Source organism: Taurulus bubalis (genome assembly GCF_910589615.1).
Source record: "Taurulus bubalis genome assembly, chromosome: 3".
NCBI classification, from domain to species: domain Eukaryota; kingdom Metazoa; phylum Chordata; class Actinopteri; order Perciformes; family Cottidae; genus Taurulus; species Taurulus bubalis.
In genome coordinates this window covers 36245218-36263923 of record NC_136591.1, presented here as the reverse complement: position 1 = coordinate 36263923, position 18706 = coordinate 36245218, and the positions used below count along the sequence as shown (strand labels likewise).

The following is an 18706-nucleotide window of genomic DNA, read 5'->3' as shown; positions in this document are numbered from 1 at the left end:
GTTGCAGCAAAGTGCTGTCCCATTCATATTCACACGAGTTCAAGCCCTCACAGACTCTCACACCCAGCCACTTAGCAGCTGACGTCAGTAAATCCCTGAGGGTTCAGGGTTTGAGGGTTTAGGGGGAGATTGGGATTGGGCCGTAGTCTCTGACATAAACAGGGTTGACAACAACAACAAAAACAGAAGGAGCTCATGTACGCGTCACAAATAAATACTCACCGTTATAGCAGAAGAAGGGTTTTGTTTTATCGCATTCATCGGAGCTCCAGTTTTCATCTGACACAGTAGCACATATCTTCTCGCCTTCATCTTTAAATAGCTTCGGATCCCAGTGTGTGAAATGACTCTCATCTGACCACCTCCAGGTGTCGGAGAACAGGCCGATCCACACATATACATGAGTCGAAGTATTAATCTCTTCCTTGAAAGCTTCATTGTTTAACTGTTTGAGGCCGCTGACCAGGTGTGTGTGTTTCTCTCTACAGTAGCTCTGAGCCTCTTCCCAGGTTTTCGGTTGATTAATCAAATGGAATTTTGTGTTGTTTGATGCTGTGGAATGAACAGAAAACTTTAAACATGTGAGATAGATTAGATTCCACTGCAAGTTTTCATATATTCACTAGAGGAAAGTGTTTGGGATCATAAGGTGGATCACATTTAGTAAAATAAAATAAAAATTCAAGTGGGCCTTTGAATCCATGAGAGATATAATGAGATAATCTTCTGCACTCAACTATACTACTACTAGTACACTCTGTATGTGTATATATATACACTTTTTTTTTTATCACTCCATAACTGAAAAAACTAAAATGTCATACAGTCAGGTCCATACATATTTAGACATTGACACATTTTTCATTTTTTCGGCTCTGTACACCACAACAATGGAGTTGAAATGAAAAAATCAAGATGTGCTTTAAGTGCAGACTTTCAGCTTTAATTTGAGGGTATTTACATTGTGGTGTACATAGCTGACTATATACATTTATACACACATATTTATATACATACATATACATAAAATCATCACACTAATAATAATAAATCGAAAAACAAAAATGTAAAGATTTAATACTAGTTGACTCTTGACGTAACTACATGATTTCTTAACCATATCGGCAAAGTTTCTACCTAATTTAATAAAACAATGTAAAGTATATGTCAACCCACAGACAGAGTAATAATATATAATGTATATACATCACATTATAACCACATATTCTCACCATCGTAGCAGATAAATCTGCATGCATATGAACAAGGGACATCCACCCATCTGTGTTGCAGCACCACCACACAGTTCTCAGATCCCCCTAAATTATTCGGCTCACCACTCCTCCATTGAGTCTCATTATCATTGAACTTCATCCCTGGCAGAGACCAGTGCCACCTCTTCTCTCTGACATGTTGTTTACGCAGCCCAATCCAGGCGTCACCTTGATTCCCTGCTAAGTCACGGAGTGTCTCCATATCTGTGGTGTCCAACACCGTGGCCAGGTCAGTGTAATGCTCTCTGCAATGCTTCTGGGCCTCATCCCAGCTCTTCCTCTGCTGAACAAAGTGGTACTCATAGAGGAAACACACGCAGAGGGAGCACTGACCTGATGACAGAGGAAGTTAATGTCTTCAGTATTTACGATTAGAGAAGAGCAAGAATCCTGTTATGAAATGACATCATGCCCTCAAGTTAAAGGTGCACATTTAAACATAAGCAGTGTGAGACGTGCAATTGTTTTTAGCCGTATTGATTAAATAAATGAAAACAGTAGCAGATGATCCACTTACCCATCAGAATGAGCACGAACGGACTCCACTGCATGTTTGCTCTGTTAGATGAAACTGATATTTTAGAGTGAAGTGAACCAAACAGAATTCTTATAACAGCCTGTCTCCATCTGTTTGTTCGGTTATAAAAAAATACAAGTAAAAAACACTGTACCACTCCCTCCTGTGTACAAAGGTACGTCTAATAAAGAAGAGGGATGGTGAAATATGCAAACTGTAGTCAAACCAGAACTGATAATATGCATTCATAAATGTTTTTTTTAATTTTTTTATTATCCCATGTTATTTGAATAAAATAGAGATAACACACCAAACTAAAATCGATGTTTCTGTGTAAGCTTTTGATGATCTGCTGTTTGCTTCTGTTATCAGAACGATTACAACAGGTAACACAAGGAATAAGAGGAACACCTTGGGAGATGCTATCGGTCTTATTTTAACCCTGAGTAATGTCTGCAGAGCAAGCTGCCTGCATCCCAAAAACCACCAACGCCCAAATCCTGAACCTGAAGAGTAAAACCCAGGGCAAGAAAAAGTTTGTTTGTATTATAATGTCCCATTTTCTTCTTATTTCGTCCAGACTTTGGAAAGAAAACCCTCTAAACTTTGTGTAAAATTGAGATCAACTATGAACATAAACCTTGTTAGAAATAAAGCCTACTTGTTTTGTCAGTCTGGCAAATAAAAAAAGGCAAAGTGTCAATCTGAATTGATGTGAGAATTTGTGAAATATAAACTGTTCAACCCGTTTAGCACAATTTCACCCCATAGGAGGAGGAATTCTCCTTCATGTGTTCATGTGTTCACATGTGTCATGAATTAATAACAGACCTATTGATGTCACGTTGCAAAGAAAACGGCACCGCCTCGGCTTACAAGAGCATAAGTCCATTTTACATGCTTAAAACACAATTCAACCATAAATATTAACATAACCAAGAGGTATGAACGAGATGTCTCGAAAAGGACTTTCCATCGCGCTAGCTTGATGCTACAAGCGATTAGCACACCTCTCTGTAAAGCTTTCGACCTACAGATTCAAATCTTTTGTCATACAAAGCACCAGCAACATATCAACCACATTACATCAAGACAACAACAAAATTCCAGTGAAAAAACTGAAATATGACTTTATTTTCGATGAAACGATAGTCCACACGCACTGTTTTGGTCTCTACTGCCCGCTTCTGGGAAGGCCCCGTGAAATCTACCGGGAGGAGTTAAAGTTACAGCAAGAAAGTTAGGGCATTTCGAGTCTCTAGATCAAATACTACAGGTCATAAAAATGTGGTATTTGGCTGATTTTGAGTAGCTAAAAGGGCTGTCGGTCTCATTTGGATGGCTTTAGACGGCTCCCATAGGCTCCAACGATTAAGAGGAGCTCGGGGTCTTAGACTGAAATCGGCCTCAGAATGGCAGAGATAAGGACAGAAGAGTGAAAGAAAATATTTTATGATGTTTGAGGTCACAAAAGCAAAATGTTGGTTGATTTACTGTATATTACTGCTGCATGTGGATGTATTACACCATTAGTGATAGAAAGTGAAATAAATAGCATGTTACATGAGAAATGGCAATATCACACACTAATCGCCTAAACTTTTGTACTAAAAAAAATACATGAAAATATTTTTACTTCACTTAATCAAAGTCAACTGAAAGAGGAAATTCATCCTGGGAGTCTTTTAACATTTTTAAGATCATTTTTTTCCCTATGTTCTATCATCAACCAAAAAAACAGTACTACATATACTGCCATATACACCTCTTAACTAACATCACAAGTTGATTCTGTATATTATACCTTTTGAAATGATTCAAATAGCCCTTTTCACAAAAACACGGCTCGTGTTTAAACGACACAACAGAATGGAAACTCACATCTTGTTCTTCCTCTCAGACGCTGCACCCGGGTGTCTCTCCTCGTGCACCGATGAGCACTCAGATGTCTACCAGGCAGGTACTCTATTTTATCTCTCTTTTTGTGTCCGCCTTTGAATATTGAAATACAGAAGTCAGAGACGTCCATCACAGAGAAGAAAGGATCCAATGATGACAAGATTACCATTTACATGATGTAACAGATAAAAAAAAGAGGAACGCTCTTGAATCCAAAAGACTTCATCAGTAACATCCAAAGTGGAAATCTGGTCCACACAAATAAACTCAACATTTATCAAGTGTTATTTATGCATGTAAAAATGGCTCAGTAGTTATGCAGTTATATTATTGTGTTATTTATGACCTAAGTTACATTTATGTTACATCTCTCCAGTTAAATTGCAAAAACACTGCACATGATCTTTGTTTAATATTCACACACATAATAAGATAACACTTGAAATACAAACTTCCAAACATGTAATACAAGTCTTGCTGTCATTCAAAATGACCAGACTTTCAATCAAGTCCACCTGTTCACCCTGCTAGGACATGTCAAAATGACTGCTGTGAAAAAGGGCCTAAATGATCAGATTTGCATTCAATAGTCTCACAAATAATACATAAGAAAATGTAATGAAACTGTTTTATACAACGCATCTTTTTATATTTGATATTACACTTTTAGTTTTTATATTTCATAAACAGCAACAATATACAGTATCTCTATATACATAGTCGAGTGGCACATTAAAGGATAACCTGTATAAACGGCTATAGAAGCATACCAAACGCAGACACTCCCATAAGGCCGTAATGCATGACACAATCCGCCTGTAAACTGATCTTAGACTACTGAATATTGAAATACAGAAGTCAGAGACGTCCATCACAGAGAAGAAAGGATCCAATGATGACAAGATTATCATTTACATAATGTAACAGATAAAAAGAGGAACGCTCGTCCCTGTTGACTGTCCAACGTGCAGAAAGAACGACGTCATTCCATAAGAAAAAACTACTAATAAAAAGAATACTTTACTTTCATGTTAACTGTTCTGAAAAAACACATTTGTGCATTGTCAACAATTCAATGTATAAAATCCAATGATACTATTTTCCTTCTGAGTTTGAGGATTAGCCTTTTTTGTTTTTATTCATTCAAACATACTCATAGGCAATGTAACCTAAGAAATTCCTAAAATAGATGAACATGATTCCGCTGCAGTTTCAAATATTTACTCGAGGAAAGTGTTTGAGATAATAAGGTGGATCATATTACTACTAGTAAAAAAAACACATGAGGTATATGTCCACATAGAAAACTATTGTTACAAAATGGTGTTCAGTATACACACATTATTAGCCACATATTCTCACCATCGTAGCAGATACATGTACGTGTATCAGTAAAGGGGTATCCTTACATTTGAGTTCAGTACATGTTCAGAAAATCCATACAATCATAATTTTATAATTTTTCTCATCATTTTATTAGGATTTAAATTTCAGTCACAGCTTCTGGCCAACTTAATTACAAATTAACACACAGGCCATATGTGAAGTGTCAAATAATTTCAGTCAAACAATTTTACAGTCAAACAATTTTACAGTCAAATAGAAAACAATGCACTTAAAAAAAAAACTTGCAGTCAACCTGAGGTCCATTTACTTAAAAAAAAATCATGTTTATTCCAAAAGACTTCATCAGTAACATCCACAGTGGAAAAAAAATAAACTCAACATTTATCAAGTGTTATTTATGCATGTAAAAATGGCTCAGTAGCTATGAAGTTATATTATTGTGTTATTTATTACCTAAGTTACATTTATACTACATCTCTCCCAGTTACATTTCAATAAACACTGCACATGATCTTTGTTTAATATTCACACACATAATAAGATAACACTTGAAATACAAACTTCCAAACATGTAATACAAGTCTTGCTGTCATTCAAAATGACCAGACTTTCAATTCATATTCTTCAGTTTAATTCAACAGACCCTTTTCACAGCAGCCATGTTGACATGTCACTACAGGGTAAACGGAGTTATTAATGAAATATAAATATTTGGCCCTGAATGCATTTAGGCGGGCCAGAGCCCTCGTATTGTGCATGCTGGCTCAAAGACGGTGACACAATCAAAAAACTGTCTTTTGGAAGGAAAGTCTGAGAAAAGGAATGAAATTTCCCCTATAATTATATATACATTATAGGGTAAATAGGGAGCTATGTTTGGAAACATCCCATGTGTGTGTCGATTCCATATTCTCAAGTGTCTTTCAACAATTCATGTATTTCATTTAATTTGATTAGATTTTATATTTCATAAACATTAACAATATACAGTATATACATAGTCGAGTGGCACATTAAAGGATAACCTGTATAAACGGCATAGCAAACGCAGACACTCCCATAAGGCCGTAATGCATGACACAATCCGCCTGTAAGCTGATCTTAGACTAGACCTATAGGTAGTACAGTAGTACTACCTATAGGTCTAGTTCAAAGTCCTTCTCTTTGGGTCGGGGTGCATCTTGTTCCAGGTTGTGGCCCCTAAGCATCACAGAGGTCCTCCACTCTTCCTCTCTCTTTGCTTTCACTGGCTGTTTGCCAGATGTGATCAACTAAGATGCCATTGAAGATAATCTTGAATACAAGTTACTGCATTGGTGTTATCTTCCATCAGTGCCTATGAGAGCTCTTACGTTGTATATTCTACACATTTTATTTATGTTTATATCTTATCATGTTTTTTTAATTACATTTGTGTGGCTTAATCTAGTGTCCATCCCTGTGAGTCAGGATTCATTGGCAGTAGAAAGTGAGCACGTTCTGCTGGTTTCCTCGTATCAACACCGCGGGGCAGTGGAGGCCGCAGGTCAGAGTATCCAGCCAGGCCATGTACAGAGCACTGGTGCAGTCTCTGTGTGGGACAGGAAGGCTCCTGCCATGGAAAAACACCACATTTACATGAGCACAACAAAACTGCACAACATGAATAAGTGAATTCAAATGAGTGCACACGCTGGTTTGCAGCGAACCCAAAGAGTCCTTTATCTTTCCCACCTCTCTTCTCTGAATCACACTGCCATGGAAATACTCATCGTCTGGTGGCTTTCCGTGCATGATTTTGTATCCCTGTGGCCATCACAAAATGTGTGGTATTCATCTCCTAGGCTGTTTACGTGTCTCACCAACTGTATATTATTATAAAAGGTTAGATGAAATAAACTAAAAAGGATTTTTAATCTTCCATCGTCAGCATTTAGTAAATGGCTAGAATGGTCAGAACTACTGACCACCCTCTCTGTACAGGTCAGTGAGAAGTCTACAGGGGAAACGGCAGCAGGCCATTTGTATTAAATATGCCCAATTTTCAGGATATCAGATGAGCCTTGATGTCATATTTCTATTGATCATAACTGAAATGACAATGTGAACTGTGTACTCACACAAGCACAAGAGCAGCATGTTGGGAATTCCTGCGGATGATTTCATTCAGCCTCACTTTCCTCTCAGACTGTGAAGGGGGAATTCATTTGAGACATTTGGCAGAGTTTATTCACGCTGGATGACACCGATCAGAGACAGACTATAAGAAAAGTAGTTATTTTTTCTTCAATGCCCCAATTTACATGAGAACAAGGACAACAAAATTGAACAGTTAAAGGTAAAGAATATACAGTACTATTATGTATATATACTTGTATTGACACCAATGACATGAATTTGCACACACACACACACACACACACACACACACACACACACACACACACACACACACACACACACACACACACACACACACACCTTAAGTTTGAAGGCCTCAAACTCTTTGTCTGATATCTTCCATGGGGCGCTTTGTCTCAGTTCCTGAACGGAGACGCCCTCCTGCTGTTCATCATGCAGCCTGAAGGGGGCGACACTGTCCACAAACCTACTGAGGCTTAGAGGCGGCAAGAGCAAAATGACAGAAGATACAAAGTATTAAAATTACAAACAGCTGCAGAAATATATTCTTGTATTATGTTAAACCTAAACAAAACATGTGATTGTAGTATTTGTTTTGTGCTTAACAATCCATGATTGTGATCTTGAAAAGCACAAAACATGAAGATGCCAGCCTGTTATCATAGACTGATCCTTTCCTATATGACTGTTCAGATTTCAGTGAATGTTAAGACGGTGACTGAAGGTTTTCCTGACATACCTTTTGGCGCTTGGGTGCCTCTCGCTGTCCGTCATGACGGTGACGTTGCTGCAATCCAAGCGAAACCTCTTCAGCAGAGCGATCATCCTAAAAGAAACAACAGTCAGAGTCTCAGCACATCAGTTTCCACAAACACACAAAATACCAAATCTACCAGCCTACAATCTGCAGTATCAACCTGCGTGAAAAAAACATATTCATATGAATTAAATATAAAATGATCTGGTTTAAAAAAGAAACCTACTCGTTGCGGCCTTCCTCCATGTTTTGTTCGTCTCCCACGATGAAGACCCGGATATGACTGCGGTGCCATCGTTTCCTCCTGGTGAGCAGGTATGGAACCAGCAGAGTCAGACCTTAAGAGAAGAAGAGGAGAGATACTACAGCTTGTGTCCACTGGCCCTTGTTGTAGCTACTAAAACTATGTATGTTAACATTGTTTTAAAAACTGAGATGTTACATTGGTTATCGTCAGAACTAACCTCCATCATCAGCTATCCAGTAGACGTCTATGGTCTTCTTCCCCTGGTCATTCTGAAACACTGTCTTGATCTGATCAACGTCGCCTTTATCGGAGATGTCGTCCGCTGTAACGGAAGAGGAGGAAGAGTGAGGCGATGGGGCAATAATTATAATGACAATAATGCACTTTGAGATGTTCCAATATTATAAGATATTGTATGTTGGAGGTGTGTTTCCTGAGCTGCTAAATGCTCCACTATGTTCCCGAGCTAGTCACTAAAAACAGCCACGATGAGAGCCGTGAGAGTGAACCAAAACAGTGAAGTTGCTGCTGAACAGATAAAAACATGAATTCAAACTCATTACAAAACCCCGTAAAGCAGAGGGTATAGGTTCATCACTCTAAGCGACACCTTTCACATCGTCATTTGATATTGGTATTAATATATTATTAAACATATTGATTATAGCTCCTTTAGAATAAAATGTGTCTTGGCTGATGTCATGCGGCATCACTGGACATCACTAAATGCAGAGGGTGATGTACTGGCCTTATGACATCACTTATGTTCCACCGACTGAGGAATTATTATTATTATTATTATATAGTTATTACTGCATATGCTCACCGGATTCCTTCTCCGGAGATAGCTGGTGGTCATTTTCAACAGACTCCTCAGGCTCAAAGCCCTGGTTCACTGGAGGACAGAGACAACATGCTTCATCATTGTCTGTCTGGATTGTTTAATATTGTACAAATATGTTATGTTTTAGGAAAGCATGCAGAGAATATGAAGACAAAGAGATTATGAAGTCTGTGAAACCTTCAAAATCAAAGTGGTCAGAGACATCCTGCCCGTCCATCATCCTCAAGATACACAAACAGTAGTTGGCATCAAAGGTATCGCTTTAGAAAAGAGAAGAGGAAGTTGAAATGGTGATGCAAATATAACGAGCACGTATTACGTAAGTATTACCTATAGAGATTGGATTTTAGCAACAATACATTTTCAAAGAGAGCTGTGTAATCTTTCAATGCCAGTGAGTCAACTGTTTTATTTAAATATTTTTCTTTCTACACTTACTATATGGTGTTGATATAATCTTCAATGCTTTCAGGTGAACTGTCCCTCCAGTTTGCCTTGAAGCCCAGGACCAGAGTGTTGGGCTTCAGCTTGCCAAGACCAGAGGCCTTGAAAAAAATGTCAAATGAGAAGAAAGATATTAATAATAATAACAAAAAACACAAGGATACTATGCAGATATTCCCAGGATGATCAAGTGTTTGTAATACTTTGCACCCAATAGATGGCGTATCCTAACACATTTAGTAGAAGACGTAAATAAGAAAAAGACGAGATGAGATGACGTAACATCTTGATCAGAACTTGAAGTGGTATAATTTGTTCAAATGAAGCCGTAGCCGTTTCCCACATATTTGAACGCATGCAGATGTTTTACCTGTAGCAAGTGTCGAGCTCCAAGTCTGAGGCTGTCGGCCGTGAAAGGTGTATAAAAGGAGCGCACCTTCCTCCTGTTCATCCACTTCACCAACAAATCTGTGGCATCGAGCGGCCGAGTCTGCCTGTCCGGTTCCTAGAGAAGCCGGGAATTCAATAAAGTCTTTACTTGCTATAATAATAGCTTTAATGAATGAAAGCCATAACATGACCAGTAAAACATTTGAGACGAAAAGCTAAGATATGTACCATCTTTCTAATTTCCCCTTTTTTGGGAAACGAAACATGTGAGTTTGATAGACTGACCATAATGATGTCTCCACAGATCATGAGGCTTATGTGTTTGGTGAAGGAGTCGACGAAGTCCACCAGTGCCGGTCGCTGGTTTGGTGGCCCCGTCAGGACGAGACATTGTGGTCTGATGGGTCGCAGATCAGACTCCAGGTCAAAAATGGTTGAGACAAATACCACAGACAGAAGACTGTCATGTGACAAGCGGATTACTGATGCATGATATCACACTCACCTAAAATTCTTGACGTGATCCTCGACACCAGCCAAAGAGACGGAGTATGACAAAGCCATGTTGTATGTTCCCGCCTGCACTGACGAACCCCAGTTTACCTCTGTGGACACACACACATAGAGTTAGGTGGCTCAGGGAGAGCAAAGAGGGATTGTTGCATTTCATAATTTACAGTCTGTTTTGAACTCACTGGGCTTGTTGTAGTTGACGTATCCGAACAGGAAGAAGATGATGCCGAAGGTGGTGAGAGCCGCCCACCAGGTAAACAGGATCATCAGCACCACAGAGACCACAGCTCCAAACAGAGCGGTCCATTTACTGTAGTAGTGAAATGACGGCCTCCAACCTAAAGGGGGAGCGACAATATAAAATATGACTTTCGGGTGGCGTACGGTGCACATGGCCACACCTTTGTCCAATATGGCAGCCACAACGAAATGTCTGTCTCTAGTCATCTAATGACTTTGCATTTAAAAACACATGTTCAAGACTCTTTTTTTATATATTTCATTATGCAAGGGAGGGAGATACGGGTACAGCTGTTTCTCAATCTGTATTACATAATGATTTAGGCTGCATTCTAAATCGCATACTTTTTCTTTATACTTCAAGTACGTGCTACACTGCCCCTACAAAGTACATACTGTTGCATGCAGTATGCATTCAATTGGGAGACTACTTTGCCATAACTTGGCGACTTGAACTTTGACTCCCTTGCTCATATATTCGTCAGTGAGCTTTTGTCCGTGGTCCTTCGGCAGCGCGGAAGATTGTGGGTCAGACGATAGCGACCAAAGCATGCATGCTAGCTTGCGTGTTGCAAATTGCGACCAGACATCCTGGTGTGTTTGTCCCATTGCATTTGACGAAATATTTTTCTGGAATAAGAAATCTATTGCAGTATGGGTATTGGAACGCAACGCATCTTGCGTCTGAAACTAACATTGAGCAAAGTTTTAAGGTAAAGCGTGCCGCTGTACACTGACCATGAAGTGCCACATCTTAGAAAGGAGGCTGCAGAGCATGGACACGTCTAAAAGTATTGGACTGTGCGGACGGATGTTTATTTTACGCTTCTTGCAGACAGTCGATGTTGGTTTCTTTTAACCGCGACCTCAATGTTTCCGTAACCTGAAACTTAGCCATAGCGGCGGCTGGACAGTTCCCATGGGTCGTTTTTGGAAGGCAATGACAAACAGGTAACTCACCGGGGGAGTTGGTGATAGAAGCGTAAAAGCAGCTGAAGTTGATGAGGCTGTAGGAACACAGGAAGAAGTTGGAGATCAAGGCTGCGATGGTGTTCAGCTCAGCTGTAACGATGAAGGAGAGAGAAATCAAAGGGATAAAAGGTCATCAAAGTCATGAACTTTCTCCTTACTTAAATATTTAATCTCAATAACAAGAACATAAACTATATATGGACTATATAAACAAATATGTGAATTAATAACAACTACAACTCAAAAAAGCGTCAGTATTAGATCGCACCCACCAATGAGAATGAAAGCCACAGCGATGATGTAGCAGAGAAAATAGGCCCGGATAGGCTCCTCATTTTTTCCATAACCTTTTGCAAAGAATCCAATGTACGGGTAGATCTCATCTCTGCATAGACACTGGCAGAGAAGGCAGACAATATACGCTTATTAATATGCACAGTGTCTTATATTTGACTACATATACACATATGTTAGCATAGATATGGAGCAGTTAAAGGACGTTATATGTATATATATAGCAGCAGAAATGGGCAACTCTCCTCCTTACCTAAGTAAATGGTTTATTCATTCTTGTTTCATTGCTATCTTAGATTACAGAATTGTATTATTTTGTACGTGAAAATACAATTTAGAAAGAAGGCTTGGCTTCTCACCTGAAAGACTTTAGGGGCGGAGACGAGGAAGCCGAGGGCAGACGACAAGCTGGCTGCAAAGACACCAGCAGTGATGAGGTGGTAGAAACCTGAAACTTGGCCGAGTACCTGGTTGGAATCGTCGACATTGGAATGAGTATTAACATTATCATATTTCATTTAACAGTTTGTGAACAGAGATTTAAAACTGTCTCATTATACAAAGCCAGTGTAAAACCAGAGTTTTTGATTAAAAACAAGTTATATTTATATTTGTATTCCGTGATACTTTGGATTTAATTATACCTTCATATTGTTGGCCAGACCATATTCACAGGACTGTGACTGGATGCACTTTGTGAAGTTCCATCCCAGGTTACACCCCAGACCCACACAGCCGTCTGTGATGTTTCCAGTCAGAATGTCACTCGTGTTACCGGAGGCGTCCCTCAACACACAAGACCCTGGAGGCGGATGAAGATGTAAACTGCACAGTCCTGATGTAATGTTATATTTCAGTCAGAGACCTTGACACCTCTATTGTTTTGTTTCTGGAAACTTTGATATCCAAGAAGAGATATTTACACTACCGTTCAAAAGTTTGGGGTCACCCAGACAAATTTTCAGTTTCTTTGCAATTTCTCACATGGAATAATTTTCATTTCTAAGAACAATAACAGACTGGCGAGTTTCACATGAAAGTTCTCTTTTTCTGGCCATTTTGAGAGGATAATCAAACCCACAAATGTGATGCTTCAGATACTCAACTAGCTCAAAGGAAGGCCAGTTGTATAGCTTCTCTCACCAGCATAACTGTTTTAAGATGTGCTAACATTATTGCACAAGGTTTTTCAAGGGTTTTCTAATCATCCATTAGTCTTCTATGCGATGAGCAAACACAATGTACCATTAGAACACTATAGTGATAGTTGCTGGAAATGGGCCTATATACACCTATGTAGATATTTTATTAAAAACCAGATGTTTCCACATAGAATAGTTAACATTAACAATGTATAGTGCATTTCTGATTAATTTAATGTTATTTAAACAGTGCTTTTCTTTGAAAAATAAGGACATTTCTAAATGACCCCAAACTTTTGAACGGTAATGCATGTCATTAAGTCTGTCATATCTTTGCTTTTAAGCCCATGTACACCCCTACAATCAGTACACTGATGACACTGCCCTTCATATGAGTAAATCCTTTGGCCCCAATGTCTTCTGTGGCCTCCCAAACTACCTCACGCCTCAAATAATCCCCACCATTCAGCCAATTAAATCAAATCGAATGAGAAGCAAACCAATTCAAAATGAAAGCATGCTGAATGAGTAGCTTACCAACGGTGACAGGGATGACTAAATAACTGATTGTAGTCCAAAAAATGGCCATGAGGGTGCCTTTGGGGATAGCAGTAGCAGGGTCCTACAAAAGGAAATCATACACAGGTTCAACGTTCTTGTATTCCTTGTTGGTGGCTGTGATTCTTTCTCTTCATACCTTGAGGTCTCCAGAGATGTTGGCCCCAGACAGGATACCAATGGTGGAAGGGAAGAAAATGGCAAACATCTGGAAGAAGTTGTCCTCAGGCCTTCTCCAGTCTGGTTTCAGGTTCGATATGAGGATATCACCTGGTGACAAGCAACGAAATATCACTCCACTGACAAACTCAAAGTATACACACTTTGAAACGTATAATGAAATGGTGTATTAAAAGGCAGTTTGTCCCGAGAAGCCTGAACATACGATTGTATCCAAAGATGCCCTGGGCTTGTTTCTCTTGATTGGGGGGTAAGAACGTGCCCACAAAGTAGTTGGCCAACGAAACCAAGAGAACTATAAAGAACAACATCTGGGCCTGAGAGACAAGTGAGAGAGAAGAGAAAAAAGGGAAAACCCATGAGCAAAAGATAGTCAGCGAATAAAACGAGACGTGTTAGGATGTGCTCACCTTGGACTCCCACGCCATTCCAGCAAATGAAATGAGGAGAAGAAAAGTCACCGTGATCACACCCACAATACGGACGTCATTGATTGGATCGACCATGACAACACCAAACTCCTATTAAAAAAAAAAAATTAAAACACAAGAAACCAAACATGAAATGTATAGATTCAAATTCTGGTAAACTTTGTAGGGATTTGCTTTGTTATGTTTTTGTTCATGCTCATGTTACATTACTCATTTATACCTTTTAAGCCCCGCAGGACCTATATAGGTCCTTTTTTATAAAATTTTAATTAAACTGTGTAAAACATTACAATAATGAACAAATATATTGATGCTACACATCAAATTAAACAAGAGAACCTGGGCTACAATAATTAGTCAGCCATTTCAACACAACTCAAACACCAACTAAAATAATTATTAAAATAAAATAGTTATAATTGTGTCACAAGTCAGCCCGTAGCTTGGTGCTATCAGAAAAAGACAAATAGCAAAAAGCAAGACAATTCCACACAGATTCCAAATCTATTCACAAATCCCTCTGCTGCAAAGCATCACTGAGATATGAACCAAAGAACACAGCAACATAAATCGCTGAGTCAGCAAATTTTGAAAAAAATTGAGAAAATAGCAAATATAAGAAAAAATGCAGTTCCCTCAGTAAATCCCCACTAATACAAGTTTATTGAACATCATAAGTCATATACAAGTGAAATATAAGGTTTGCTACATGAAAAAATTAAAATGTCACAGATGCGCGAAAATATGCGCAAATGTGCCGAAATGCTAATTTTGCATTCTCGCCTGAATTCTCTCTGTACTTTACCCAATCTGACTTTGTTCTGCTTCACTTTTTCAAGTGAAAACAGTGCAGAGAGACTGTTCACATATGGTGCTATGATTTGGGAGAGCCTCAGGGCTTAGTGAAGCATCATTTCAAGGAGATAATCATCCTGAAAGTGCTTTTTTCTATAGGCGGACCTGGAACTTCTATTTGTTCTGTGTTTCAATCTTTTTTTACTCTTAGCCAGCAACATATATACTAATATTTACACATCTGACCAAAATCTCACAAGGGTTGCCTTTATTATAACACCAAAATTATTCAAATAGCCCTTGTGGTTGCAGAGATACACCCTTTTTAGTTTGGGTATGCTATTTCGAGCTAAATCCTAAAAAATGCCTTGGTGCTTAACAGGGCTTAAAAGGTTAATTTCAGGTTGTCAAATTCTCCTACCATGGTGGCCAAACTACAACTCACAGCGGACCAAAAATGGTTCGCTGTGAATTATGTAAAATAAATTGGAATATGGCTTGAACATATTTCCAGTAAATTGTACAGTATGTACATTGCTTGGATTAAACACGAGATGTCGCTGCAATTTTGAACATCTTACGTGACCTACATTGATTACTGGTCGATGAAAATGTTCACCTTAGTTGATTTGCTAAACATGGCGGTATTGAAAAGACAAAAGATGGCGAGGAAGAAAGCCATGTGACATGTTTCTAGCTCAGTAGTGAGCTAAACTGGTCAACTGCAAACCACAAACGAGGTTCTTGCCTTGTCAAATATCTGTATCCTCAAGGGTTATGTCAAATTAACTATCATACATTTTTCCGAGCCATAATTACCTGCATTAAATCACGGACCACCTCTGCAAAGCCGACGGTGTTGAGTGCACAGGCCAGGGCGTTGGCGAAGGAAAACACCACCCCAATTGGACCACCAATTTCAGGGCCCAGTGAGCGGGAGATCATGAAATAGGCCCCACCTGAAAATGATGTTCAATCAAAAAAAAAGATACAGAGATACAAGGTTATCATAGATTTCTGTAGATCATCAGATTTACGTGGGGCAGGAAAAAATACTAAGCAATACATTATTATGTTATAAATGTACATATTCATTGGGTTTCTTTGTCTTCAATCTGTTTGAGTTAAAATACAAGTTTCCGTTCTTGAAGGGCCAATCAGTTATGTTAAATTGTGAAAAATATAAGTGTATCTCACATCTAGCACATGAACAAATATGCATACACTGGATGAAATCAAAACATTACTGCAAGCATCCTTATGTAGGATGTTTTTCAACCTTAGCCCTCTTCAAGTGCTTGACTTGATACTTTGAGACACGGCAAGTGACTGACCTGAAGTCACCCTCCCGTTGGTGGCGATGGCGGAGATGGAGAGGGCAGTTACTGAGGTCACCATCACAGACATCAGGATTATAAGCCAGGTCAACACTGAGATGAGACAAATGAAGTTATTCATCATTATTTTCAGGTTTATGGTTTTTAAAGGCACGTTTCTCCATACTTGTTTGCTTCTGCATGCCCAGAGGGATGTACTTTACATGCATGCACCTTCTCAACTATAGGAGCTTTAGATATTGTACTACACGAAAATTACCATAAAACAGTAAGTATGTCAGCTTTGAAAGGACGGGCATGGATTACAACTGACCCTGAAGAGGTTCTTTTGATAGGGTGATTATTTTCTGCAAGCTTTTATTTTGTAAGTGTCTTTGTATGTTTCGGGTCCTTTAATTTTGAAGCACTTCCGGCGAGACTGTAAGTATATGTCAATTTAGTAACTTGACTCTGTTTTAGAAGTGGGTCAAAATGACGGTGTATACTGAAGGTAACGGTGTCTGACGTAGAAAAGACAATGTAGGAACGGCCAAGCACCTAGCTGAACGGGAACAAGGTATTTTGTGTTTTATTGGGTTTTTATTATATGTTTTGTGACTTTGTTTTAGTTAACCTGTCAATGTGTAATTGCATGTATGTAATAAGATGCTAATGTTAGCTAACTTTTTCACACTCATTAGAGCTCATTTTTATTTTATCATCATGAGAGACAATGGACCCCCTGGGCAGAGACATGCAAAATACATCCCACCTCTTCCACACAGGAGGAAGACTCACACACTTTAGTCGTTGAGCCTCTTTTTATTGTCGTTTTGTCTCATTGTAGTTGTTGCACATCCCTCTGTGATTTAGTGTCTCTTTCTGGGAATTTTGTGTCTCTTTGTAGTAATTATGAATCTGTTTGTAGTCATTTTGCATCTCTTTGTAATTGTTTAGTGTCTCTTTTTAGTCGTTTTGTTTTCTTTTTCATTGTTTTGTGTCTCTTTGTCATTTTGTCTCTGTTTTTGGTTGTTTTGCCCCTTTTCAAAGCCGTTGTGAGTCCCTTTGTGTTTATTTTTAATTGTTGTTGGTCTCTTTGTTGTTTTTTATGTCTCTTTGTGGTCAATTTGAATCTCTTCTTGGTTGGTACAGGTGTCTTTGATTGGCATGTTGTAGGTAAAGGCCAGAGGGGCCCCTGACACCGGTAGGCCCCTTCAGTAATCAGGTTGTAGCGTTTTGTTACAGAGGAAACAAGTACTGCATGTACATGCAAGAGGTTGTAAATTAGTTTTAGTCATCACTGACGACAGAGAAACAAGGTGTAATGTTTGTATAATGCAGATTGAAATGCTTAGTTTCAACCTTTTACGTTTTCCAGGGAATTTTACTTTACTTGACCTTAACTTCAGGGTAAAGGTAAATCAATTAAAGTCATATAAGAGGGTGAGATTGACGCAATAGAAGGTGACCGCCTCCGGACAATGGAGTGAAAGGGACTACCGGTAATGTATGGAGGGATGAATGAACTCACAAATGCCAGCCTGAGACGTGATCCACGAGAGGCGGAGGAACAGGATGACTCCCCAAATATTCAGCATGCAACGAACCTGTGAAAATTCAATACAAACAGCTTAGTCAAATATTTGTTAAGATATGTCAAGCGTTATGTAGCCGACATTAAAATACAAGTTTGCTCACCATGACACCAGTGACCCAGCCAAATCTAACAGGACCTTTCTCCTTAGCTTGTGGTCCTTCATGTCCACTCTCTGGACCACTAACTCCTGAGTTTGTATCAGGGACCTCGATATCAGCCTGCAACTCCTGAGAAAAATACATGGTATACAATGAAAAGCATTTTTAAATAGCCTAATGATGGTGTGAGTGGAAAGGTATTGACGGCTATGGTCTGATAAGTTAGATGATGCAAGTTACTGTGAGATATGTGAGGTGGAAAACGTACCTCAAATGACCTGCGGAGAACCTCAAGAGATGGACGGCTCCTCGAATGACGGTTCTGCAGCGTGCCGGCATAATGCTCCAGCTGTGGCACCAGGTCCAACGTGCTGTAGACGGAAGATCGGCGCAGCTCCATCCTGGAGCCCTGGTGCTCTGATGCACTGTTGGATAGGAGGTGTTATTTAAAAAAAGAAAGAGATAAAAATGACAGCAAATACTGCAGTAAATGTTGAAGGTAATTTGCAATTCTCATGAGCTGCAGTACCTTTAATGGCCACTAGATGCTGAGGAATGATTGTGATGTGATAGTATTGTTAAGCCTGCAAAGTCATTTCTTTCTTTATGGTTTTAGGAAAACTTTCCCGGGACAGCAAAAACTATAAAGGTTAAGAATTGATTTAATTATAACTTTTATGTTTACTTTCATTTAGTTGGTTTCATTTGAGTCAGTCTCGATGGAATAAAG

The 18706-nt window shown here is 39.0% G+C and overlaps 1 protein-coding gene across 1 annotated transcript; it reads right to left on the bottom strand.

Annotated features, from left to right (window-relative positions):
• Nucleotides 1-6489: 6489 nt before the first annotated feature.
• LOC306734457 (solute carrier family 12 member 3-like) lies at nucleotides 6490-18376 on the bottom strand (the record flags this gene model as incomplete). The annotated part of the gene is made up of 26 exons (XM_079215813.1): nucleotides 6490-6628; nucleotides 7137-7204; nucleotides 7498-7633; nucleotides 7898-7984; nucleotides 8142-8253; nucleotides 8380-8484; nucleotides 8989-9057; nucleotides 9184-9266; nucleotides 9445-9551; nucleotides 9821-9955; nucleotides 10126-10237; nucleotides 10346-10445; nucleotides 10536-10691; nucleotides 11554-11655; nucleotides 11838-11961; nucleotides 12219-12326; nucleotides 12504-12661; nucleotides 13539-13623; nucleotides 13699-13829; nucleotides 13945-14056; nucleotides 14150-14260; nucleotides 15785-15924; nucleotides 16300-16395; nucleotides 17813-17888; nucleotides 17980-18105; nucleotides 18245-18376. The coding sequence occupies 26 exons, from the start codon at nucleotides 18374-18376 to the stop codon at nucleotides 6490-6492; spliced, it is 2910 nt and encodes a 969-aa protein (XP_079071939.1).
• Nucleotides 18377-18706: the final 330 nt, after the last annotated feature.